The sequence below is a fragment of the Gnatocerus cornutus genome, chromosome 9, assembly GCF_029298725.1.
Source record: "Gnatocerus cornutus isolate USDA-ARS CGAHR chromosome 9, icGnaCorn1.1, whole genome shotgun sequence".
Lineage (NCBI taxonomy): Eukaryota > Metazoa > Arthropoda > Insecta > Coleoptera > Tenebrionidae > Gnatocerus > Gnatocerus cornutus.
The window spans coordinates 15,177,998-15,203,844 of record NC_142241.1 but is presented as its reverse complement, the minus strand read 5'-3'; the positions used below and the strand labels follow the sequence as shown (position 1 = coordinate 15,203,844).

The window sequence follows — 25,847 nt, the reverse complement described above, 5'->3', positions numbered from 1 at the left end:
AAAACTTGAGCGAGGGATGATAAAAACAACAAACTTGAACAAACTGTAATGATTTATTGTTGTATTCAAATTTCACCGCGGAAAAAAGAAAAGGGATAATTATTTACGCTCCATTAGGGTCAAAAAATTGATCAATTTATCAAAAACAAAAGCAACGATGTACGTTTCTTATTCCTCGCTGTTGAAATTTGGATTATGCGGTGCCGACTGCAGGATACTCAAACTTGAAGCTCCGGAGCTTTACATGTACATGGGAATTGGTTGCATGTTTCAGTAGATTAAGCTTGTTCAATTAGTCTTATTGATTAATTGTTTAAGCAAACTCCACGCCAAATGTGCTCGTAATAGATTGCATCCCCTAATAAAATCCCTTATATCTGGCATAATTGTACAAATTAAATTCCGAAATCCCTTCGGCGTTCTTTGGGATGACGTAACTTTTTACACCCTCGATGAGTCACTTTCACCCTTATGGAATGTCAAAATGGCAATTAAATGATTAATAGAGTAGATCAGTGAGGAAAACGAAGTTAAGTGGGTTCGACGAGTGCAGCCAGTACAAGTATTTACTCTCATTTATATTCAAATATGATAATCTCTGTTTCAAATGCTTTAATTAAGTGGCGTTGCGTCTGAATTTAGTCACAAATGGAAACTCTCTCTCTGTATTGATTGATTTACTATGGACTTGACACACCGGATGATGGGCTAATTGTAAGCGGAAATTAACGTATTGACAGTTTTTTCTGGATAATGGACAGCGCAACGATTTTCCATTATGGTCTCTACTCACATTACTAATTCTTTGTTCAGGTGAATCGATCGCGGGTATAATTTCATTTTGATGTTGCCCACAGGCGACACACCAAGTTATTGAAAAAACGAGCTTTTCCATCTTCGTGCTTTAAGAGAGTCATTAAAGCACCATTTCGCAAGTTGGCACTTCTATCAACCATCAAAACTATGAAATCATCCAATAAGACGCGGCATTTGGTGACAGTTGACATTAGGGTAATGAAATTTGGAGGAATTACTACTTTCGACTTATTGAATTTCTGTCCTAAATCTCAAATTTGTTGAGCAACAGGGACGGATTTTAGAATTTTTCATTTCCAAGACGAGCTGAAAATTTCCAATATTTTCTAATAGAACCTATAACTTTAGTATTTTTAAGACGAGGGCAATGAAATTTAGAGAAATTACTATTTTCGATTTATTGACTTAGTGTTCTAAACCTCAAATTTTTAGAGCCACAGGGACGGATTTTTAATTTTTTTTATTTTCAAGTCGAGCTAAAAATTGTGTACAACACACAAAAGAGTTACCCCGCACTCGTTTTCTAATTTCCGCGAGTTAATCAAATGCTTAGCTAGGGTTGAATTCAAACCGCCCTCATCTTTTCATCCCTCGCAGTTTTTCATCGACAAAAAATGATTTAGAGCTTACGCGATTACTCATGACAACCCTCCCGAAATTATTTTCGACCAGCGGATTCAACCAGCTTTTTTAGGATTTTATTTTTATAACTCAACGGCAAATATTAATGTTAGATAACACGAATAAACAGGCGGAATTGTTTCACTGCAGGAATGTCCGAATTCTCGAAAATAGCTCAGTTATTGACTGTGACACAGAGAGACATCGGGGCCTACCTCAACTTCCAACTGCACGAATTGAAAACGCCGAAATTCCTGCGGTATTAATGTTATTTTGTCTAGTGAGACGTAACAATATATCACGCTTCTTTGCAGGAGGAATTTATTCCTGCAAGTTCTGAAAGTGACATTATTGAGAGCGACACGGCGAAACAGTGGTGTAACTCACAGTTTGCAGGAGTGGAAAAATGGCAATGAAATTCCTACCGTTTCGCAAGCAATTAACAAATGGGATTCTCGTTGCTCCAGGGTAAATTTCAGGTCTGTGCGGAGATAATCTTCATATACGTTTTGGCCGCGCTCCAAAAAATAAAACAGGAATTGCAAAGCTGGGAACAACAGAGGCCCAATTATTTCTTGTCAACGGCAGGAACATCCGCATCGAGATTATTACCATTATTCCTGCAACAAGTTTCGTGGCGTTTTTTCCCGATTAACTCTGATCAATATAAAGAGGTTTTTACCAACATGCGGAACAACAAATAAGACGGCAAATAAATAAAGTTTTGACCGGAAATTCCTGCAACACTATTATGTTGGCTCGTTTCCAAAAATTTTTCGCCACTAAAACTACAAACGTAACACAAGGAAATGTAAACAAATGTTTGGCCATGCATGCGGAGTTATTGGCGAAAAATTAATTAGTCACAGAGTAAGCTGATCGTTAGGCGGTGACGCATACAAGTCCTGCCTCAACATGCAGTCGTTTTTTGCTGCCGCAGCAGGAATTCCATAAATAAACATACAATAAACAGTTTGACCCGGTTCTGCAGCTTTACGGAGCAGGAATTTAAGGAACAACGGGCGTTGTGCATCAAGTCTGTCTCTTTTTGGCGCAGGAATTAAACGAACAGTCCTGCAACAAGTTTTTCACCTCCTGTTCCATTTATCTGCGATATAATTTGACCTCTTCGTTGAAAAAGTGCGCGTACAATATTCATGGGAGTGTAACTTCCGGTTTGTTTCAATTTTTTTCCGCCTCACCTTCGTGAAGTTTTCATGGGATGATGTTGATGGCGTCGATTTCAGTTTATGGGGAAAAGTGACGGGAAGGTATCATTAATCTTAAATAAAAAATGATTCGAGGCGCTTTCTTTCTATTTTTAGACTGGTGGATATAAATGTCGGGCTATTATGATATTAGTTTTGGGAGTCGTTCATCATCGGAGAAATTGCATGTGTGGACTATACAGGTGCACGTTTTTGTCTACAATCCATCTTGTTTTAAGAGTTGAAAACTGCTCTATAAATATTTCGATAACGAAAGTAAATATTTAGTCGCGACGAGAGGATGAAGTGGCGGTTCTACTGTTTACAAACAAATTTTAACATCGAATTCCATGATGTTTTGCCAGGGACTTAAAACTACATTAGTTTACATTGTAGAACATTCCACTTATATGAATACACCTGTTGCCACATAACTGGACACATTCTTTCAGTTAAATTTAACGCGAAGAGACAACGGCGCGCATTGTTATGAAATCTCATTATCCGAACAAGAGTGACATTGTTCGAACTCATCAATTTTTCTCCCCCCTCGTGCGCAAAGTACCACTTCTCGCCCTCGCTCCACAAATTACTAAAGATAATTATAATCCCGTGATGAATTTCACTGTTTGTTTTACTTTTTGTGACAATAACGCATCGAGCTACTCAAACATTACATCAGCTTGCTCTAAATCGGCAAAGTTGGAACAGAGCTCGGAGCAAACACGCTGACCGAAAAACCGAGGAAAATTAATAAAGTTCTCGATCGAAACTCCCAGCAAGACACCCAGTAAAAGGAAAATCATGTTGGTCGATGTTGAGCATTCTTCAGCTGCTACAAAGAACCGAAAATGCGGCCATTAGTGGTCGGCGCATTGTGCTAAAACGTCAAGATTGAAATCTGAATTATGTGTAAATTCACTTAAGTTATAAAAGGCCGTTTCAGCATCACCATTAATTAACGGTTTTTATTCCTCCAAGATCACACGCCATTTATCTTTCGTTCTAAAAGCCTCCAATCGCTCCAAAACTTGTTGTTAATAACTCAGGAGTTTAAATCGTCGTTAGCGTTGTTATCCCAAGAGCTATGTCAACACGGTTGAATATTCAAAGCTTCGATTTTGCAACTAGTGCATCTAAAATTAAATCACCTCGAAACTGTTAAGCAGCGACATAAAGTTTGCTATAATTAGGTGGACACTGGAGGAAATTGGTTCCGTATTGGAGTGTCAGGTGGATTAATGGCCGGAGTTTTGAGATTAAAGGGACGATGGGATAATTAACTCCGGAAAAAGTACAACGAAACATTTGCTTTTTGTGCTGAAATGTTACAGCAACATCAAAGAGGACTGCTTTATATTTTCATTCGGGGGTGGAGCACAGGCCACGCTTGCTGACTATATACGCTCAGTGGATAATGTAGAGCGACAATAACTGCCAAGGTAATCAAATTTTTGAACACAAGTGTCCGCAGACACCGACTTAGATATTTGGCGGAAGAAGTGCTAAAAACAAAAGGTTTGTGAACCCTGTTTATGACAACCGTAAAACACTTTACTATTTCCATAAAAACGAGAGCACCTATAGTCCTCTAACAACCCAATAAAGCCATTTTCCAGACATTCGACGTCACGACGCCCCAGTTACACAGTTACTGAAATTATAAACAAAACTGAATTTGCTAATACATCATTGAAAAATACGACGGGTTTTGCTCACTTCAATAGAGCGAGGCGAAGCGCTCAAAAATTGTATTATATCAACTACTAGAACTTTTGACAAACTACAGAATGTGACAGAAATAAGTACACTAAATGTATTCATGTTACACTCTGTATATCAAACGCTGTAGTTCGGAACGGTTTTAGTTGAGTTTCCAACTTTTAAGCCATCAGAAATTCTCTGTCAGCAAGAAAACTAATATATCCCAACAAACTAATATGAGGAATTAAATACCGCTTTAACTAGCGATGCATCATTCCGGAATCTAAAATTAAATGATCTAAGACGTGCTTAATAGCCGCCCTGTCTGGATTTATATATTTACAGATATTTCTTCACGGAAATGAAATAAAGCTTGGAAAAAATAGCATTAAAAGCCGGCGATAAGTTAGAATTTAAGACCGAAAAATGTTTTTATCTTTGATTAAATTATACATTTGCGTCGGCTTTATTGCAGTCGATTACATGCATCGTTTATGCAGATAACGAGCAATTCATTTGATAATAACATCTCGGTTCGCCTTTTCGACGTCTAAATAAAATATAAATATTTACGACGTTCGATCCTTTGAACATCTTTTTGTTTGCATATTTTCACTGAGGCGGTATTGCTGTAATACGTTTATCTGAAATTGGATAATAAAAAACGGCCGTTAAAAAACGTCGTATATTTCGACCCCGGACCACTCCAGATAACAGACGAATAATGAGATAAAACAAGTCGGAATAATTAATTTCTAACTAAGCTAATGCTCCTATAAAACTCTTGAGAGAATTCACAGGAAACGATAACAATTATGGGAGGGGTGCAAAGAATCTTTGATAACTTAAAAATCTCGCCGAAGGAAACTCTAAATAGTCATAAAGAAAATGCTATTTCCTCTTTGTTTCTTCTGCGGCTTCCCTTTCTCGATACCTGAATTTTAATAAAACCTGGACTTTAATATTATTGGTCAAAATCCCAGTTTTGGGGAGATTCCCCGCCCCCATAAAACATGCGTGTTGTACATAATAAAGACGACTGGAACTCGGCGCGTAAAAATACGCTTAATCCCCGGAGACTCGCGACGCGTAAGCATAAAAGAGCCTTTATTCACATCTGGGTTCCCACTCAACTGACTCAATTCGAACGAAAATCCCTAACATTGTACGAGGACGTGTTTTCTGGAGGAGAAATGTTATACACGCAAACAAGAAACGAAATATTTGTTTTCGCAGGTGGAATTTCTTCAGACGAAAGGTTTATGTTGGCAATATGGAAATTAGATGGGCGCCCCAGTTCCAAGGGGCGCCCGAAATTCGACTGTGACAATATCCGGCTCCAAGGACCAATCTGCAGCGATTATGCTCACTCACAACGTGACTTTAACCGAGTTTAATTTAATGCCAAGTTGATACAGAAAGTCATCGCCACTTGTACCAACCAAACAAATCACCACAACATATTTCAGACTTGTGCTTTTGTGTTAATTAACAGTCGTTTGTTCATACAAGCGAGACTAAAAGCTCCGGCGCTATCAACATCGGATTCTTTGATCTCTTCACACTTTTCATTTTCCCGACGAAATTCGTTCGCTTAAATAAACGCTGGCAAATTCAAACAAACTTTGAATAAAAGAGAACGTTCCACACTTCAGGGGACTCTGACTTTTGATTTCACCCTCTGATGTTTTGTTGTCTGGCCTAGTGAAATCCTTTTTTTCCGCAACGTGCAGGAATATTTTCTCAAATTGAAAAAAAAAACGATAAACCTCCGCCGGATGTTACTTTAAAAGTCAAATAAAACCACAGCGAAGATGGAAATTTCGCCCGAAAAGGTTAGCCCAAGAACAAATTGGTAATGCGAGAGCTGGCGGGCTCATTAATTTTGATAATACCTCTGTTTTTTAATAAAAACGATTTTTTCATGTTCGTCGGGGTGGCAACAAATTTACATGTCTTCTATTATTGGCTGGAAGGGTGCCAAGAACGGAGTAGTGAGAATTTTAAGAAAATGATAAATGAAACGAATCAACAACAAAGTAAACGAGAATTTTTGATTCATAGATCTGTGTTGACTTTAGTGATTAGTGACGGTTTCGGGCCTCATTCATGAATAAATCGCATTTGAATTGTAAACTTCGATGTTTTTGTTTACTTCTGAAAAAAAAAATAAAAGGTTAATACACTATTGTACAATACGTGTTTTGGAGGACACGCAGACCTATTGATCCCGCTTTCAAAGCATTAATTATCTAGCCTGTCAATTAAGGATTTTCCATAAGGCTCTACACAACGTCCTTCAACATTTAAGTGGACGTTAAACAGACAACGGATTTGAGTTTGGTGTCCAGAGCGCCAACATCAAACAATTACACTCGCAATGACCACAACAAAGCCGACGAACTGGGACGGGCAACAACAATGTTGTCGACAACAACAAGAGACTACCGGGAATCTCCAATAAGAAACCCGCAGAATGTGTGTAGTGATACTATCGCAGCTAACTTCATCATGGCAAAGAGGCTGTCTGACGGGAACATCGATTGCTCCACAAACATCATTCGGAGCGACAACAAAGAAACGAAAGCTCTTAAAAGGACCGATTGCTGAATATGTGATGGATAAACATGCGCTTTCCGGGGATTAACGATACTTGATGAAGACGTGCCGCCATGTTGGTGCTCCAGATTTTTGTGCAAAACAGGAAGCCAATGTGGCAATTATCCCCGAAGTGCCCCGTGGTTCCACGTCTTTTCTCCGGGAGCCACAACATCTGTTTCCTTCGCTCGTTTTTCATTTTTCCCGTCTCCGGCGTGCCGCAGGGTTTCATACTCGCTCCTCATTTTTTCTTATGGTTATTGATCTGTGCTAGATGAAATCCATCACTCTGAACGTATCCAGCATCTGTTCCTCGCTAAATACCACGAGATGCTTGCTTTCTATAATAACCATCAATTTCCACATCCGTTCCTCCATTATGCAAGAGCGCGTTCTTGACTAAAAAGTGTGGCCCTCCAAAACCCGCAACTTGGCAAAGTTGAAAGCTCAAGAGAAATTATCCACAACCCCAAGTCCACGCTCAGGAGAAATTAACTTTTCTTTAAAGACCACTGTAAATCCCCACAGTTTCGACAGGAAAACTTGCCGCAAAAATCCGCAGACTTTGTAATTACCATCAATCTTTTCCCAACCCTTGAGAGCGCGCGTTCGATATTTATCGTTAAAGAAACATTTGCGACTGTAAATACCTGAGTTAGGTGAGAAGCGCGTTAATTATTTCCGCGTCGGAATGGTGATTACAACATCAAAGAATGTCTTAATTGATCGAAAACTTCCAGTTAACGTAATTAAATTGACACTGATGGTAAGATGGGTAATCGACGAGATTGACGGAAGAAATGTACTCTTCTGTGATTTTATTTTATGAAAATTCGCTCGTCATTAGCCGCATGTCGCATTGTTGACACCGGCGCGCCTCACGGACCGGCTTCAAGCCCCATCCTTTCCCCCCATATAGTTTTTCTCGTGTGCCTATCCATGCACTTACCGAATGTAAACGAAAATATCCAAAAAGAAAGCAACAAGGACTTCTTCTTCATGTCGCGTCTACAGGTTTTCCATGTGACGTTGTAACCGTAGCAACCACATATCAAAGCCGCTCATTTACGGGTCACCGTGTATATGAATGAGTCGCGGAATTCGGGATTCAGCAGTTTTTGAGATACAGTCTGCCACAAGTACACATGTGTCACAAGACATACAACACTCACACACGCGACTGCGATGCTGCCTCGTCACAGACCGTGTACAGAAATCCGGCCGCTGCTGTATGTGTACGGCTAGTGGAGTATTGACCGGCAAAGACTGTCTTGCGCCGAACTCCGCTCCCCTCCCCGCGTACAGGGGCGGAATCAAGGAAGGAGTCCCGAAGACGCGGACGCCTCGAGATGAGACCACCAGGAAACGGAAGCGGAAAAGTCGACGAAAATTGGCACAGGGTGCACATACACTCGATGGAAGGGGGGACGCGTCACGTACTGTATGTTTGGTTGTCGAACGTGAACGTGGAAGACTGGTCGATTTCCTTCCATATCTTCCATTGTTGGTAAATTCACCACTATCCACCCAATTTTCTCTTTTGTCGCTCTCGAACTTCAAGAACTCGAGATTGCTGCACCCTTTGTTACCTGACATGACAAGGTGTCTGGCAGGTGTTCGCTGCCACAGCAGGTAGCCAATCAAAGTCCTTGAAATCCGGACCAGAAAATCGAAAAAAATGTCATTATTTCGACCCCACTAAGCTTTAATAACCACCCAAAAATCTGCGAGCTTTCCACGACCAAAACCTCGGACAGGTGTTTCTGTGACGGAAACGGGAGGCTACCGTGGACCCATGAGATAGGAACAATAAAAAAATCCCATCTGGTAAAACGAGACAGATGGGGCACCAGGACCGTACCAGGGGTGACTTTGAACGTGATGAAGTTTAATTAAGAAAGTTAAGAAACTAGGACGGTTGTTATTGTTATTGCTTCAATTGGAATTGGAGGCGGCGTGGGAGCGGTGAATAAGAAATGATCACAATTTTCTACATAAATCTTTAGAGAAGTGTTTTAGACACGCTTTGTTTTATGAAACGTTAAATGGTGTTAATAAAGCTTGCATAACATGACTTTGCGAATGAATGTGAGGGAGTTGGGATAAACACGTAAATGCTACTGAGTTTAATGTTCCCATTTAGAGTTTGTATGGAGTTGCAGAGAGTGGAGACAATGTCGTGGAATGAGCACAGTCTGAGGGATGGAAAAACTTGCGGATGCAATTCAAGTTAGATTCACCATTTTCAACGAAATTGTAATGAAATTTGAGCAAAACATGCGGATAAAGGTGGCTATTACACACTCATTTGAGACAGATAAAGGATAGCCATATATCCATGACAATAACGAAATTTTCAGTTTGACGTCAAAGACTGTTTCTTCAATCAAAGACATGACTTGAAATTCCAGAGCCAACTGAGAACCGACGTGTTTTTTTTTATCAACAATGCTTCTACAAACACAGACAGTTTATATGAAGCCGAAAAAAACAACTTTTTAGGCGATGTAAACTAAAAATGGGATTTTTAGGCCACAAAGCGGCCTAAAAGTAAGTCTTTTCTGGCCGCAAACATTTTTGACGTGTTGAATTATTGAATGCAACAACGCCTCGGCCATTAAAAAAAGGCTCGGCCAAAAAAGAAACACTTTTTGGCCTTGGTACACAAATATCTATTTCTTGTGCCTTTTGTGATAACGATTGGCGAAGTACGAAACAAGTGCAGATTTCTTTTTGTGGCCAACAGTTCTCGACAAGAGATAGCGCTAACAGCTAAGAAGTCGTAAACGTGTTGACTGACCTAAAGGAAACGAAAAAGAACAAAATTTATAATACCTTTATATGTAGGTATTGAACTTTCCCAACATAATCCGTTGACGAGTAAATTGTTTGTGGCTCATTGATCTAGATTGTTCTTCGTATTAATTTCCTAATTATTCGAATCAGACATGGGTATAATGAAAAGTTTCCAACGGCAAAAAACCAAAGCACAAAAAAATTGTTTATCGCAAGATAGTTATCACAGTTACCTAGTTTCCTGGAAAAGTAGTGAATTTCTCCAAGGAAAAACCCCAAACACGATCTTTGAGTTTTTTACCGGACGGAGTTTTTTTAATCAACTCGCATTATTGCACAATGAAATTCCGCTTTTTCTTACTTAATTTTGATTAACATCAAATTAGTTAAACGGAGCGTTACGAAATCTCCTTCCGCTTCTGTTTTTCCCGCCGCAAGTGAATTTTCATCCCTTTCTAAAGTGAACTAGAATTTTGCATAAACTCCACAAATCGAGAAAAACCGAAAAAAAATTTTCTCAATAAGTAGTTCAACTTCCACGTTAACGTGAAAGTAAACGTGCTCTTTATAATTATTTGAAAATTATACAGACGCGTATTTCGCACGAGACTCTCAACGCGAACACAACGAATTTCCCCAAAAATTTAACCAACAGAGTGTCCATATAACGGTCTGCAATGAAGAAATGGAAAACGAGAAGAGATACAATCTATCAGATCTAACTGGACTTCAGTCCACTTATCGTCCAGGAGGATGTAGTGAGTGGTTAAAAAATGTGAAGTGACTTATTGTGGAAAATGAGATTTTTGTGTTTTGTGGTGATTGCGACTGTCGCAACTGGTGAGAGTTAATTTTGTTTTAATTTGAAGAAACAATCGATTCCATGCTCTGATTGAGTGGTGACTGTCATTTATTCAAAAAAAATTAGTTGTTTAGTCACTGTCTCAAGTTTGTCGTTTCAGATGTCGCGGCCGTTTGGAACGTCTTCGATATTCAGTACTGGAGATGCATCATGAAAAAAACGGATATCTGTCCGGATAATGACATTAAGTTTTATTTGTATACCCGGTGAGTGAAAAAAACGCGCGTTATTAACCCACATCGAGATATGCATTTCTCTATTATTACCGATATAAGGAAACCGCGTGTGAATTATGCGTTAATAAGCATTATGAAATTTATTCAACATCTGAATGCCACTCAAGCGACAACAATTAAAAATATAACTATCGGGTTTGGACGTGATTTTATAAATTGTTATTAGATAATATTAAATTTCAAGCGTACTAATTAATTTCGTGACATGTCCTGCCAGCTCCAAATTTATGAAATTCACTAATTGTACTATAAATATATCGTGTCACTGAAAAGTTAATTAAATAAAATCAATACACCTCTGTTTTGTACGATTCTTTGTACGCAAAAACAGCAACTACTAACCTACATTGACGGACCATCACCGAATATTGACCTTCATTTTCTTCTCCAGTGAATCGGGAACTAGAAGACTGAGAATAGACGTAAGAAATCATTACTCTCTGGAATACTCCGGTTATGATCCTTTAAAGAAAAACGTTATTGTCATCCACGGTTTTAATGGTACCGAAAGTAAAACCCCCATGACAATTTTAAGAAACGGTAAGAACCACAACGAGGAAACAAATCTGATTAATTGTTTATAGCGTATCTGTCTCGCCACGATTACAACATCTTCACGGTTGACTGGATGCCTCTTGCAAAGTTTCCTTGCTACCTCTCGGCCCTGTCGAACATGAAACTAGTCAGTCAGTGCACTGCGCAATTATATGCTTTTATAATGGATCATGGAGGCGACGCCCGCGAGACGACGTGCGTCGGACACTCTCTGGGGGCCCACATCTGTGGGATGATCAGCAATCATTTAGATGTTAAGCAACATAAGATTGTCGGTACGTCCAAAGAAAGTCTCTTTAGAGACGTTATCTCTATCAGTGACGTTGAATTTCCAGGGTTGGACCCAGCCAGACCGCTCATAAATAAGTACGGGGACAAGTACTTTCGCCTTACTAGAGACGACGCACATCAAGTACAAGTTATACATACAAATGCGGGAATTCTGGGGGAGGTGAACCAAGTGGGACACGTGGATTTCTGCGTCAATGGGGGAAGGTGGCAGCCGGGGTGTAAAGGCCACATTTTGCGTAAGTTAGGCAACCAAATATACATCGCAAACGGTACTTTTGCGTCTAACCCCAAATTTCGCTGAATTTTATGTCTTAACGGTGGAAATAAAAGAAATGTTACTCACGTTTGATGTCACTCACGTTTGATTCAACATATGACAGCCACGGCCTGCTTTTTCCATGCAAAGACGCTGCGCCTCCGCCATTTTGAACTTTTTCCAATTTCTTCGCGAAAACTTGAAAAAACAAAGTTCTACGTTAGAAATCAGCTGGAATCGTCTAAATTTACAATAATAAAGTGCTGGAGAGGCTCAAACAGCCTCAATTTACCTTTCGTGGACCAAAATGTCCCCAAGGTGTTGAAACCTTGAATCGTCAAATCAAGGTCTCAAACAGCGCTCAAACACAACCCTCCATGAAATTCCTGCACTTTTTCATGAAAACTCTCGAGATTGAGTGCATTTTAACCCCAAAAACCCGAAAAAACCGGTAAAAACTTCACAGCACGCACACCATTTTCGAACGAAAACTCTCGATCGGTAATTGTCGATGACGGTCGGTAACCCGATTATTTCAAACTTTTTAAAACTCGCGGAAAAATTACTTATTTGGAATATTAGAAGGGTTTTGACGCCAAAACTGCTCTCAACTGCACAAAACTTGTATTAAGGTCGCAGCGTAATTATAATTGCAATTAGAATTTGAAACGATTTGGTTGGTCAAGGTTGGCAACATTCAGCGCGGGAATTTGCTACTTTCAAATTTTTTCCAGACTGTAACCTGGTTTTGACTGAAAATGTATACTTCTTATACAGTGTCATTGGCTAATTTGAATGCAATTTTGACATATTTTGAATTTTATGCAATGTGTTAAGTGACCTCGATGACTTTAGAGCATTAAATGCAATTCTAATCCCTGGAAATTAATTACATCATTCCGTATTTCTTTCGAATTTTGTAATGAGTCTAAAATACCTTGAGAAAGTTTCAAAATTCGAAACACCCATGTTAAACAACCTACTAACTTCAAATCCCCCATGTCAACTGTGCGTCACTGCGTCTGTCACTGTCATCTTTGACAGATAGAAGTGAGGTTAGAACCATGGCAACCCCCATAAAAGACGTTATCCTCAAAGACAACGCCCCCACGACCATCCTCTTCGACAAACACATTGAATTCCTGCGAGATTACGGTAAAGACGAAGACAACTACGAGTTCGGAATGACCGACTATTTAAGAGTCTCCGGCATGTATTGGGGGCTCACAGCTCTGGAGCTCCTCAGCCAAAAACACTCCAGTTCCCAGGACGACATAATCGCCTACATTAAAAACTGCCAAGACCTTGAAAGTGGGGGCATCGGCGCCTGCCTCGGCCACGACCCCCATCTACTCCACACCCTCAGCGCCGTGCAGATCCTAGCAATGTACGATCGCTTAGACGCCATCGACGTCGAAGGCGTCGTCCGATACGTGAAGTCGCTCCAACAACCCGATGGGAGCTTCTCTGGCGACAAATGGGGCGAAATCGACACGCGATTCTCGTTTTGCGCCGTCAACACGTTGTCGCTCCTCAAGCGCCTCGACGCCGTCGACGTCGACAGCGCCGTGGCGTTCGTAAAGTCGTGTCTGAATTTCGACGAGGGCTTCGGCTCGCGGCCAAAATCGGAGAGTCACGCGGGGCTCATGTACTGCTGTGTGGCGTTTCTTTCGATAACTCAGCGATTAGACTTGGTGAGGAGAGACGTTCTGAGTTGGTGGTTGTCCGAGCGGCAGCTCCCCTCCGGGGGGTTGAACGGGCGCCCCGAGAAACTCCCCGACGTGTGTTACTCCTGGTGGGTGGTCTCCTCCTTGAGCGTCCTGGGGAAGTCCCACTGGATCAGCGGCGAGAAACTGAGGAAATTCATCCTGGCATGTCAAGACACCGAGACGGGGGGGATTGCGGATCGCCCCGGGGATGTCCCGGATCCGTATCACACTCTGTTCGGGCTCGCGGCGTTGTCGCTTTTAGGGGAGCCAGGAATTAAACGGATTAATCCCACTTACTGCATGCCGCAGGAGGTTATCGATAGGCTGCAGCTGCGCCCCCAGATTTTCCCTAATTAGTATTTGCGGGGTTCATTTTACGTGATTTGACTGTGCATTTTGTTGTAATTTTATAATGGTAATAAAAATTTACATTGAAATGGGTTTGATTTCGCTGATTTTAGGCAGGTCACGATGCAGCCATTTCCAGAGTGCGTGCTTCTTTGCGTTGACTGTTAAGAAGTCAGATGCGCATTTGGGGCAACCGTGCGCCACCACGTGTCCGAAGGACAAGTCGAATTGGGGGATCCGCCCCGGGAAGTCCGTGCCGATGGGCGAGGACACCCCTTTCGGGTAATCACCCATTTTTTCCAACACAGTTTTAGTGTTTTTTTTTTTTTAGAACCAATGGAATGTACTGCGTGGACACTCACTCCAACACGGACTGTCCCTTCGAATAACGTAAGAATCAACAAAAGAAATCTCAAAATTCCGGTGACAGGGAATTTCTCGTTGTCAGGTTTCCCAGTCTGGAGTTGCGGTATGTGAAGCACCCACCGGAGGCTTTGAGTGCTACCAAAGCTACAAGACGAAAATCTCCACGTCATGAGTTGGCAGAATTGTAAATATAGTTTTATTAATTACAACGTTTATTAGAAAAATACAAAATTACAAACAATTAACAAATGAAACAATACAAACTATTCCTTTTCAACAATATCGTCAAGGCACTCTTTGAGCTTCTTAAACTTCTTCTTGAATTCGATCCCGCAGCCTTTAGAGAGTCTGAAATCCATTAAAATCTTCCCTTGAATCTCAATGATGTTCGTCTTGAAAACCAACTGATTCTTCATCAAGTCCACTGTGGTTATCGTCACCTGTTTACAAATGAGTCACGTGAGGACAATATTCCCACTTGTTGGAATATGAAGGCCCCCCAGCCTACTTAAAACCGTCCTTACCACTCCCGTGCTGTCCGTCTGCCAGTTGTAATGAAAAGTGTCCAAAACCGAGCATAGCACCTCCAGCGTCTTCTCATAGTTGGTCACCACGTAAAACCGCGTCATCCTCTTCACGAGACTGTTAAAGTTATCTTTGGTCAAAGGCGACTCGCTGAAGTGCAGTTGCGAGCTGAGAAGCATGTCTTCGTTATGAATGGGTTGCGAGAAACAAACGAGCTCGCGGTTAGTCTTAAGATCGTTGACCAGTTGGTCGATGGACGTGGGTCGGACTGCTAGAGTCGGTTGCGAGAGCACCACGTTCGGATTCGTGCGATGGATGCGGGTTTCCGTCTCCAACATGGAGTTCCAGCGCTTGGCCGGGTTGGGGCACGTGTCCACCACGTCCGACTCTTCTGCAAAGAACGAAAAAGTCAAGAAAACAGTTGAGACAAGAGGGTGGAATTGATCCCTGCGAGCTCCTGGAGTTGCAACCAGACGCGCTGCTTTGGTAATCTAGCTTTATGAATCCTAAACAATCACAACGCTAAATCACCAAAGCGACGAAGCTGGGGGAGGTGGAGACCCGGTGAACCCCCTCGGACTTACGGTCTTCAAAAGTGAACTTCATCCACGAGTGGTTGTTGATTTGTTGAATGGTGAGGCGTTTCTTAGGGTCGATCGCGAGGATTTTTCGCACAAGACTTAAAGTGGCGTTGCCGAGTTTGTTCCACGGGGAAACGGTGAGGTAGGTGTCGTTTTTATAGTTGAGGAACTCTTCGCAGGTGGTGTCGCTCCAAGGCAGCTCCCCTGTTAGCATAGCGATGAGGACGATGCCGCAACTCCAGATATCAACTGGTTGGGCTCGGTACGGCTCTTGGAAAATCTCGGGGGCGCAGTAGGGCTTCGTCCCGCATTTTCTGTCCAACAGGCGCTCTCTCCCTTTGCAGCGGAAGAGCGTCGCCATGCCAAAGTCGCTGATTTTCAGTACACCATCGTCGTTGATTAAGAGGTTCTCTGGTTTGATATCACGATGAACGATTCCTTTGTCGTGCAAATACGAGAGTCCATGGAGGAGCTGCTTCATGTAGGTCTGAGACAACGAAGACGACATCCCCACGTCAGGCTCAATCATCTGAAACAGCTCCCCCCTTGAAGCAAACTCCAAATAAATATACTCGCGAAGCGGCTCCTTCCGGCGCCCGAAAAACTTAATAATATTCTCATGATTCAGCATCCGATGAACAGCCACTTCTTTGGTTATGTTCATTTCAACCCCCTCGTGCTTCCCGTAGTTTATTATCTTACAAGCCACCTTCTCATTCGTGTGCCTATTCACAATCAACCTAACTCTAACAAAAACACGATCAATTACTTAAGTAACAAGTTAAGACACTTACTCTCCATAAGCCCCCTCGCCGAGGATGCTCTTGAGCATCATCCAGTCATCCGTGAACTCGATCATTTTTTATTAACTAATTAGGAACTTAACACTAGAACCGGTGAAACTGTTATTTTGGGCTGGCAGGTTGGCGGCCCCGACCGAAAAACAAAAGACGGCGAGACATTTAAACCCACTTGATTGTCATGGATTTATTGACATCTAGAGCTCGGACATGTCAAAAGACGTGAAGTTTGTGTAATCGATTTCGCGGGTTCGCAGGTGGCGACGTCTGGGGATAAAAGCAGGACGCCACCACCGCGGGAAATTTGAGGATAAACACTTCAAAATCGATAAAACGCGTTACTTATCCATGATTCTCTTGTTAAATAAATGACGGAATCTCCCACCTTCATAAATAAACACAAATTAAACGAACTGCGACGTGATAATTCGTTGATTTTTTAAATTCTTGGATTGTGGACAATCACAGTACGCCATCACGACTGGCGCGAAATTCAAATCCTACTGCCTTTTTAGTACGAAATGGAGGTTTTCTCGCCCCTATTTTAGTCGTGTCATCTTTGGCACTGCTTTTAAGGCCTCTTTGAGGTCAATCTTCCACTTTTTATCGCGATATTGACTCAGGTGCCGTTAATAAATAAACCCGCTCAACCATATTAAATCCCTTTCATAATTCTTATCGCTTCCTAGAAGCAATATCGTTAATAATAACATAAATAAACAACATAAAGTATGCGAACAGCGCGCTTTGCCCCCTCAGCACATTCTAGTGATCTGTGATTAAAAGTGAGGTTAAGTGCTCCTCTTTATTTTATTTTTAACTCGGAGCCACCGAATGTAGACGCGGCGCCAATTTCCGCGTTTCCGTTCCACCATGGGAGAGCCCCCTGAAATCGAAAACTGGAAGAGAATCTCGATCCTTGGAAGTGGGGCCTTTGGGGTGGTGTCGCTATGGCAACACACCTTGACGGAGGACTACATAGGTAAACATTTTTTTGTAATTTTTCTGTTACATAATCCAATTGTAGCAATAAAAAAATGCAAATTCAAGATGACCACCCATTTGAGCGACCGGCAGCGAGCGCGCTGGGAGAACGAGGTCCAAATAATGAAAACTCTAAACTGTCGGAATATCGTCTCTTTTAAACAACTCCCGAAGGCTCTGGAGGGGGCGCTGCATAAGTTCAACCCCACGAAGCTCCCTTTGCTGTCGATGGAGTACTGCATGAAGGGGAATCTCAGGCGGGTCCTCACGCAGGTGCAGAACATGACGGGGCTCCATGAAGACGACGTTAGGGTCGTCCTGGCGGATATTACAAACGCGGTGTCGTATTTACACCAGTTTAAGATTACCCATAGAGATATCAAGCCTGAGAATGTTGTTTTACAGAGCTGTGATAACAGGCCTGGAGAGGTCGTTTATAAGCTCATTGATTTAGGATACGCGAAGGAGTTAAACGACTCCGTTGTGAGCTTCGTGGGGACTTTGCATTATTTAGCCCCGGAAATCATGAAAACTGAGAAATACGATTATAGTGTGGATTATTGGTCTCTGGGGGTCGTCGCGTTCGAGGTTGTTTGTGGAGTTCTCCCGTTTCTCCCCCAATACACCCCCATGGAAAGGTAAAACTGCTTTTATTATCCCCCCAATGACTCAGCCCTAATTCTAGATTCTCCTACATTGAGAAGAAGAAGCCTGAGCACATTTGTATCTACCAGTTGCACTCAGGCAGTGTGGCCTACTCATCTGAACTACTGAAAGAAAACCACATTTCGAGTTGTCTCAAACAGAATCTGGAAGTCTGGTTAAGACACGTTTTACAGTTTGACCCCACCCAACGAGGGGGCTCCTTCCCGTCCGGTGACAACGTCTTCGACCACTTACTCAAAACCCTAGAGAAGAAAATCGTCACGATTTTTTCGGTCCATACTCTGGAATTTTACTCGTACGAAGTAAACGAGGGGATTTTAATTAGCACCCTCAAAGACTGGATCTCGCGGGACACCAAAGTCCCCAAAAACGAGCAAGTTCTGTTAAGCAACTACGAAGTTTTCGATATCACAGATGATAAGTACGTCGTTGATATCTTACCGGAGGTATTTGTGTAACAAGAGTGTGAACTGGTTTTTACGAGCGAGTTTGTTTCAGTGCAACGTCGACTTCTTCGTGTTCAAAAAAGGGAGTTTTATCAGCAGAGACACCTTCAAGTTACCGAAGTACATCTCGATTTTATTCGAACATTGCACGACAAAGTACAAGTGGCGGGAGCTGCGCCCTTTGTACACCAAAACTCTGTTTTTTCTGTATCAACAATCCAAACTGTTGGCTTCTCTGAAGACGGCCTTCAAACTCTGCACTCTTTACATCAATTTTCTGAACTTAAAACTCAAAGACAACATGCAGCAAATCCACAAAACCATCAACAACGTCTTGATTCGAGTCGACTGTTATTACAACCTTCATAAAAACAGTCAGTGCGTGTTAGATTCCGCCTCTGCACAACTTTACAAGAAGTATCTCCTCGACTTCCACCAACTTATAACGGATTTCGAGAAAAGCGTCCACACGGCCAACGAGCTGATCAAGAAAGTCGACGTTCTGTGCAAAAGACAACTCATTCTGGACAAAGTCCTACCGAACGTCACTCCAATTGTCAAAAGTTGCGACATCACCGACGAGTAAGTCTGACTTAGAGCGCCCCATCAACTCCATCTGAATTTCCAGGATCGAGAACGCCACGGATTTGATTCTAAAAGGTGGCAACACTGAGGATTCAACCCCCAAAGAGATGGTCAAGGTCATTTCGCGCGCTCTTAAGGAAAAGGACAAGCTACTTAACAACAAAAACTTTCATAATTATTCAAAGTCAGTTGTATATACAGTGGGGAATTGAGTACAAGTTTTTTTTCCAGGGCCATGTTAGTCGCCGTCAAAGAAGTGGACGATCTGCAAGTCTGGATGGGTGGGTTCCACCAACGCATCAGAGATTTATCCAAGGCCATGGACGACAACCAGCGGACGCAATATCAGGCCTTGCTGCGACCTCGACCACAGAGTAAGAAAGTATATAGATAATAGTAGTTTCTAATAGTATTAATAAGTAGTTTTTTTATCCATTATACTGGAATTAAGTACTATGCTTTATCTGCAACAACACAAAGAATGTCAAATGTTGATTCCTACCTGTTTTGACTACTGTAACCATGGTAATTATTACGTAACCATGGTAACACAACCAAACCCGTGAATGTCAAATTAAGAAGTAGAAAAAAAACTTGTGGTTATATTTCAGACAAGCCGTCGCCGTCGAGTCTCGCCTCAAATCATTTTATTCAGTCCGAAGCCGACTTTGCGATAAACGAGAGCCTGAAGCTGCGGTCGCAGTGAGTAAAACACGCGATTTGGGGACCTTTTCTTCTTGTTTTTCTCTTTTAGGTTGGACGTTGTGTTGGGGGAGATGTCCCTCGCCCACGATCAGTTTTTTAGTGAGATTCAAGAGACGTAGCGGTGCCATTTTAATGTTTAAACGTTTTATACTCAGTTGTTTCTAAATAAATTTTACGAAAGTTCCAATGAGGTTTGAATTTGGCGCCCATGACTCGACCAATCACGTAAGCGGAGGTTCTTTTTTAGTGACGCCTCGACCAATCACGTTAGCGGGGGTCGTTTTTAGTGACGCGGGAAATACAATCTAGTCGGTGTAAGTCAGTTGGCACAATGTTGAACTCCACAATTAGCAGGAAATTCAGCAAGAAAGACATTACTAATGCATGGCTGCAAGACGAAGACTTGGATCTGAATTTGCTGACCACTTTACTGGTTGAAAATAGTGAGCTTGGACCCGAAGCGGTCTTAAAAGACAACAAGTTCAACTCGCTGCTCAACGCCTTTGTAAGTAGCAATTGTTTTGAGACAGTCGTGATCAGACAAACTGTAGGAGCTCAAGTGGATTTTTGGCTCCGAGCCGGAAATTCCAGTGCTAAATCTGACAACGGACTCCAATAAACAGATTTTTTACTCGGCCACTAATGTTGGAGTTCTTTATAACTATTGTTCTAAGAAAATGACGCTCTTGAGAGGCCACGTGAGTCTTCCTAGTACTGAAAAGAGTACTAAAACGCCCTTTTAGCAAAGCAAGATCATAAGCGTGTCGGTGGATAGAACTGGTAAGTGGCTAGCAACGGCTGAGTGCGGCCGCGACAACGCCATCATGATCTGGGACGCGGAGAAATCGTAACACCTCAACACCACGCTGGCGAAGTCTTCCACTTTTGGTAATTCCAGGTCTTCGGTGTGGACCATCTTCAACCACCCTCCCAAAGGCAACAAGTTGCTCCACCTCGCCATGAGTCCCAACGCGAAAATTTTAGTCACCATCAGCAAGCAACAAGAGATCACGATCGACTTTTGGCTGTGGACGTACGGAAAGGATGATCCTCATGGTAAATCCCCCAGGAAGCGAGCCCCTCATGGTTACGTTTTCAGATTCTTACATTGACGAACAAAGTCTTGATGGAGCTCCGAAGTCCATCGAGTTCCACCCCAACAAAGAAAACCACATCATGGTGGTGTTCGAAAGCAGCGTCCTCTTCTTCATCTGGGACTATCAAACGAAGAAGTTACAGGAAAGTGAGAGTCCGAAAACCCCTCCCGTAGGAGTCACCGGGATGTACACCGACGGTACTTACGTGGAGCAGTGCCACGAAGCCTTCGTTTCAACCTCCAAAGGCTGCGTGTTGGTCTTCGGCACCTCCATCTTCTCGAAGCAGTACTCGCCGGAGGAAGTCGACAACCACAAGTTCTACGTGAAGACGGTCAAGATAAGCAAAGGACAGATCAACTGCATAACTTCAGTGGACGAGTAAACTTCTTTAATGGTTTGATTGTTGATAACACTTGACTTAGATTGATTGTCACCGGTGACTCCAACGGCATCATCTTGTTTTTTGACAAGCGCTTGAAACTCCTCTATTGGTGGTCAAGTCACGAGCACAAACCCATCAGGAATATCAGTTTCAAGCTGAATCCTCGCATAATCCAGTTGGTTGCGGAGAAAGAAGAGGACCCTGGGAGTTACATGCTTGACTGTGATGACCGGTCTGAGGAGTACGAGACTTTAACCCGTGATAAGATCCCAACGGATGCGACCTTGCAGAAGCTGCCTTTCGTCACAAGAGACTTCTTCATACGTATTTTAACAGTTAATAGAATTAGTGGCCATTTTCTTATTTCTAGGAACTTCCGACAGTTGCATCTACTCCATGAACTTCATTAAATCAGAGTGTGTTTCTTTGTTTCCTCCTTCTGACAGCAACGTCGCTGCGATAGACGTCCACGACGACAAGTACCCTCACTTGTTCATCGTCCTCAATTATCAACTTTTTCAAGGCCGTACGTGCTCATAGCCTTCGCCAAAGGGCGTCTAACCCTTTACAACTACGAAACGAACGAAGAAGTCCTCTCAAACTTCCTCCCAGAGAGCGAAAACGAGTCCGTCATCTCCACGATCAAGTACTCGGATCGATGTGAGCCGCCATCTTGTTCTCGTTTTTCCCTATATGTCGAATTTAGGTCTACATTTGGCCTGTGGGCGCTCGAACGGCGAGCTCTGGATGTTGCAACCCATGATTTTAGATCAAATTTACGTCGATCCTTTTACCTTCGGTACTGATCGAGTGATGAAAGTTGCGTTTTCGCCGAATTGTTTGTTCATGGCGTACTACGTCTGTGATTGGTCAGTTGGGATTTGCGTGTGAGATTTTGTTTGTAGGATAAAAACAATACTGTGTTTGCGTTTGCGTACGACACCGATGAAGATGACTGGAAGTTCCGGGGGAAAGTTCGGCCGCACTACAAAGAGATTTGTAATATGTTCTTTTTGGATGAGGAGGCGCCGGGACTTTACACCATTGGAAAGGACCGACATTTGATTAAGTACACGACGCTCACGAGCCAATTTGATAAGTACTGTTCATTTTCATTGACTTTTCTTTTGATGGTGGTTTTAGTGAGGAAGAGTTAGATATATTGACACGTGACAGGATCGAACAGAAGGATATCCCCATTTACTTCATTCCGTACCCCAAAGGACCATATACCATAGGCGGGTACTTTTTGACAGCCGATGACAAGGTTCGAAAATCACACCTAAAATCAGTTTTAATTAAAATCCTGCAGCACAAATACAAGATTATAAACAATCGAACTTTGATGTGTACTTCTGTTTACTTGGGCCCCGCTTATGGGTGTTTCCGTGATAGCCCCGTCTGCAAAATGGAGGTAGTACTTCCGGTTCAAACCCCCATCACTTGCGTTGTTTTAGTTTTTACCCAACTTCAACAAGAAGTACCTCTTTTTTATGAACAACACCCACATTGGGATACAAATGGTACCCATCGATGGTAACCCGTTTAAGTTCGTTGGGTGTCTCGGCCACCCGGAAAAGGTACCCTCACTTAAACCTCACCCTTAATCACTTCATATTTTTAGTTGTTGGATTTTCAAATTTCCCCCAATGGAAAGTACGCGTTCACTGCCGGAAGTTCAGACCGCACTGTTTTCATGTGGAAAATTCACACCCCGTAAGTGGTGCAGATGACGCCACCAGGAAAAAGTGTGGTGCAAATGGCTGGAAATTCAAGGTCTGTCGGTTTTCCCGGGACATTTGCACCACGTTTTTTTGTGTTTTTCTACGATTTGCTCCACGTTTTTTGGGGTTTTCTACGATTTGCACCACGTTTTTTGTGTTTTTCTACAATTTGCACCACGTTTTCAGGGGTGTTGAAACCATGCATGTTCTTGGCGGTGAGGAGCTCCAACCGTACTACTGTTTGCTCGAAGGAGGTCGCAACGGCTTCCTCTACCAAGAAATGCGCGATTTGTTTTACTACATGCAAATCCTGCAACAAGGCGAACAGATTTCCAACCCCCGCATCGTGAGCCACAAAATCAACATCGGGGAACTCCCGGATCTCATGAGAGCCTGCGGGTACTACCCTTCGGAGTACGAAATCGAGAACCTTCTGACCGATCTGCGGTACAAAGAGTACGATCGGACCGGTGCACTGAAAGACAACGTGACTTTTTGCGAATTCGTCAAGCTTTTTATTAACCACAAACCCGCGTATGGGTACACGCTGGAAAGTCTGGATGAAGGCTTTCAGACAATCACCACTTTTGCTGATGAGTACGGCGGCAGCGAGATGACGAGGGAGGATTTCATCGAGGCTCTCACCACCACCGGGGAACAAGTGAGCATCGAGCAGATGTATAGGTGTCTGTCGATTTTGTTGCACGAGAATTACGATCAGGAGCAGACGGGGGAGAGGGATTTTGGGTTTGTGGCTGATGTAAGGTGGCGGTACTGTTGGGTTTGTCTAATTGGGTTTTAGTCGATCGATTTCTACTATTTTTGTGAGGAGATTCTGGGGATTGATATGGATGAGGTGCAGCATGCTGAAAAGGAGGAGGAAGAGGAGGAGGATGATGGAGATTATTACCGACATTTCTTTGGCCGATGAATTTTTAATAAATTTATATGTGAAATTTATAAAATTAGGGTTTTTTTAGCTCAAAAATACGGTCAATTTCGTATGTACGAGGGTAGAGCCGTCTGTACAAGTTTTTTTTATCTTATATCAAGATACCGAATTGTCCCCAATTTTATAATAATTTGGGTAAAAATTTTTGGCTCATTTGGAAAATAAAAACTTCTAAAATGTGTTTTTGGCTCTATTATTTTGTAATTTGGTACAGTTGATAAATAGTGTAAACGTAGTAACATCCCCAAATTTCATTATTTTAGAGCAAAAATTGACGGAATTAGAAATTTTGTTGGACAATGTTGAAGATTCTTGGCTCATTTGGAAAATAAAAATTCCTAAAATCTGTGCCTTTGGCTCTATAATTTTGTAATTTGGTACAGTTGATAAGTAGTGTAAACGTAGTAACATCCCCAAATTTCATTATTTTAGAGCAAAAATTGACGGAATTAGAAATTTTATTGGAAAATGATGGAGATTCTTGGCTCATTTGGAAAATAAAAATTTCTAAAATTTGAGCCTTTGGCTCTATATTTTTGGAATTTGGTACACTTAATAAATAGTATAAAAGTAGAAACATCCCCAAATTTCATTGCTCTAGATCGAAAATTGACGGAATTAGAAATTTTGTTGGACAATGTTGAAGATTCTTGGCTCATTTGGAAAATAAAAATTTCTAAAATTTGAGCCTTTGGCTCTATATTTTTGGAATTTGGTGCAGTTAATAAATAGTATAAAAGTAGAAACATCCCCAAATTTCATTGCTCTAGATCGAAAATTGCCGGAATTAGAAATTTTATTGGAAAATGATGGAGATTCTTGGCCCATTTGGAAAATTAAAATTTCTAAAATTTGAGCTTTTGGCTCAATATTTTTGGAATTTGGTACAGTTAATAAATAGTATAAAGGTAGTAACATCCCCAAATTTCATTGCTCTAGAGCCAAAATTGACGGAATTAGAAATTTTATTGGAAAATGATGGAGATTCTTGGCTCATTTGGAAAATAAAAATTTCTAAAATTTGAGCCTTTGGCTCTATATTTTTGGAATTTGGTGCAGTTAATAAATAGTATAAAAGTAGAAACATCCCCAAATTTCATTACTCTAGATCAAAAATTGCCGGAATTAGAAATTTTATTGGAAAATGATGGAGATTCTTGGCCCATTTGGAAAATTAAAATTTCTAAAATTTGAGCCTTTGGCTCTATCTTTTTGGAATTTGGTACACTTAATAAATAGCATAAAAGTAGAATTATCCCCAAATTTCATTGCTCTAGATCGAAAATTGACGGAATTAGAAATTTTATTGGAAAATGATGGAGATTCTTGGCTCATTTAGAAAATAAAAATTTCTAAAATTTGTGTCTTTGGCTCTATATTTTTGGAATTTGGTACAGTTAATAAATTTGTCTTTGGCTCTAATCCACAAATTTCATTACTTTAAAACGAAAATTGACTGAATTAGAAATTTTGCTGGACGATGTTGAAGATTCTCGGCTGATTTTGAAAATAAAAATATCTAAAATTTGAGCCTTTGCCTCTATATTTTTGGAATTTGGTACACTTAATAAATAGTATAAAAGTATAAACATCCCCAAATTTCATTGCTGTAGATCGAAAATTGACGGAATTAGAAATTTTATTGGAAAATGTTGGAGATTCTTGGCTCATTTGGAAAATAAAAATTTCTAAAATTTGAGCCTTTGGCTCTATATTTTTGGAATTTGGTACAGTTAATAAATAGTATAAAGGTAGTAACATCCCCAAATTTCATTGCTCTAGAGCCAAAATTGACGGAATTAAAAATTTTGTTGGAAAATGTTTGAGATTGTTGGTTCATTCGGAAAATAAAAATTTTCGATTTTACTTATCACTGCTGTGAATTAAAACTTGTCGTGAAAAACTTAAAGTTTGCGAGGCTTTTCCACGGGCCGCCCTCTTAAATCCGCCTCTGCAACCACACCAAGCTAATTAAACGTCGGAACCCGGCGCATCCACCATTTTTATTGGTCCCGTCGAAATTGGCGGAAATCC

General features: G+C 41.5%; 6 protein-coding genes across 6 annotated transcripts in view; 4 read left to right on the top strand and 2 right to left on the bottom strand.

The window, feature by feature from the left end:
• The window catches only part of dtn (transmembrane protein 132C dtn), a 28,528-nt gene extending 20,356 nt beyond the window's left edge, over positions 1 to 8,172 (bottom strand). Inside the window, exon 1 of the mRNA XM_088044681.1 lies at positions 7,897 to 8,172. Within this exon, the coding sequence (XP_087900807.1) occupies positions 7,897 to 7,948 (52 nt within the window). The 5' untranslated portion in view covers positions 7,949 to 8,172. The remainder of the gene's footprint in view (positions 1 to 7,896) is intronic.
• Positions 8,173 to 11,203: 3,031 nt separating this feature from the next.
• On the top strand, positions 11,204 to 14,477 carry LOC148169178 (lipase member H-A; the record flags this gene model as incomplete). Its single annotated transcript, XM_088046289.1, has 5 exons — positions 11,204 to 11,381; positions 11,426 to 11,671; positions 11,732 to 11,923; positions 14,114 to 14,282; positions 14,332 to 14,477. Coding segments are annotated over 5 exons (843 nt in total), but the record flags the coding sequence as incomplete, so codon positions are not given.
• On the top strand, positions 12,931 to 14,089 carry RabGGTb (geranylgeranyl transferase type-2 subunit beta). Its single transcript, XM_088044717.1, has one exon. It carries the CDS (start codon positions 13,008 to 13,010, stop codon positions 14,007 to 14,009), a length of 1,002 nt encoding a protein of 333 aa, XP_087900843.1. The 5' UTR covers positions 12,931 to 13,007; the 3' UTR covers positions 14,010 to 14,089.
• Positions 14,478 to 14,539: 62 nt separating the features above from the next.
• On the bottom strand, positions 14,540 to 16,541 carry grp (serine/threonine-protein kinase grp). Its single transcript, XM_088044702.1, has 4 exons — positions 16,267 to 16,541; positions 15,476 to 16,218; positions 14,891 to 15,282; positions 14,540 to 14,806 (listed from the first exon to the last, which is right to left on the bottom strand). The coding sequence occupies exons 1-4, from the start codon at positions 16,329 to 16,331 to the stop codon at positions 14,630 to 14,632; spliced, it is 1,377 nt and encodes a 458-aa protein (XP_087900828.1). The 5' UTR covers positions 16,332 to 16,541; the 3' UTR covers positions 14,540 to 14,629.
• A 419-nt stretch (positions 16,542 to 16,960) lies between these two features.
• On the top strand, positions 16,961 to 19,845 carry LOC148169176 (uncharacterized). Its single transcript, XM_088044687.1, has 8 exons — positions 16,961 to 17,254; positions 17,300 to 17,894; positions 17,942 to 18,368; positions 18,421 to 18,950; positions 18,997 to 19,137; positions 19,185 to 19,327; positions 19,565 to 19,655; positions 19,708 to 19,845. The coding sequence occupies exons 1-8, from the start codon at positions 17,146 to 17,148 to the stop codon at positions 19,775 to 19,777; spliced, it is 2,106 nt and encodes a 701-aa protein (XP_087900813.1). The 5' UTR covers positions 16,961 to 17,145; the 3' UTR covers positions 19,778 to 19,845.
• Positions 19,777 to 23,994, top strand: LOC148169175 (cilia- and flagella-associated protein 251-like). The gene is made up of 17 exons (XM_088044739.1): positions 19,777 to 19,849; positions 19,906 to 20,163; positions 20,210 to 20,356; positions 20,402 to 20,505; positions 20,557 to 20,714; positions 20,758 to 21,133; positions 21,178 to 21,461; positions 21,508 to 21,616; positions 21,661 to 21,797; positions 21,844 to 21,995; positions 22,043 to 22,236; positions 22,281 to 22,404; positions 22,450 to 22,551; positions 22,595 to 22,717; positions 22,762 to 22,853; positions 23,048 to 23,621; positions 23,664 to 23,994. Exons 2-17 carry the CDS (start codon positions 19,990 to 19,992, stop codon positions 23,790 to 23,792), a joined length of 2,979 nt encoding a protein of 992 aa, XP_087900865.1. The 5' UTR covers positions 19,777 to 19,849; positions 19,906 to 19,989; the 3' UTR covers positions 23,793 to 23,994.
• Positions 23,995 to 25,847: the final 1,853 nt, after the last annotated feature.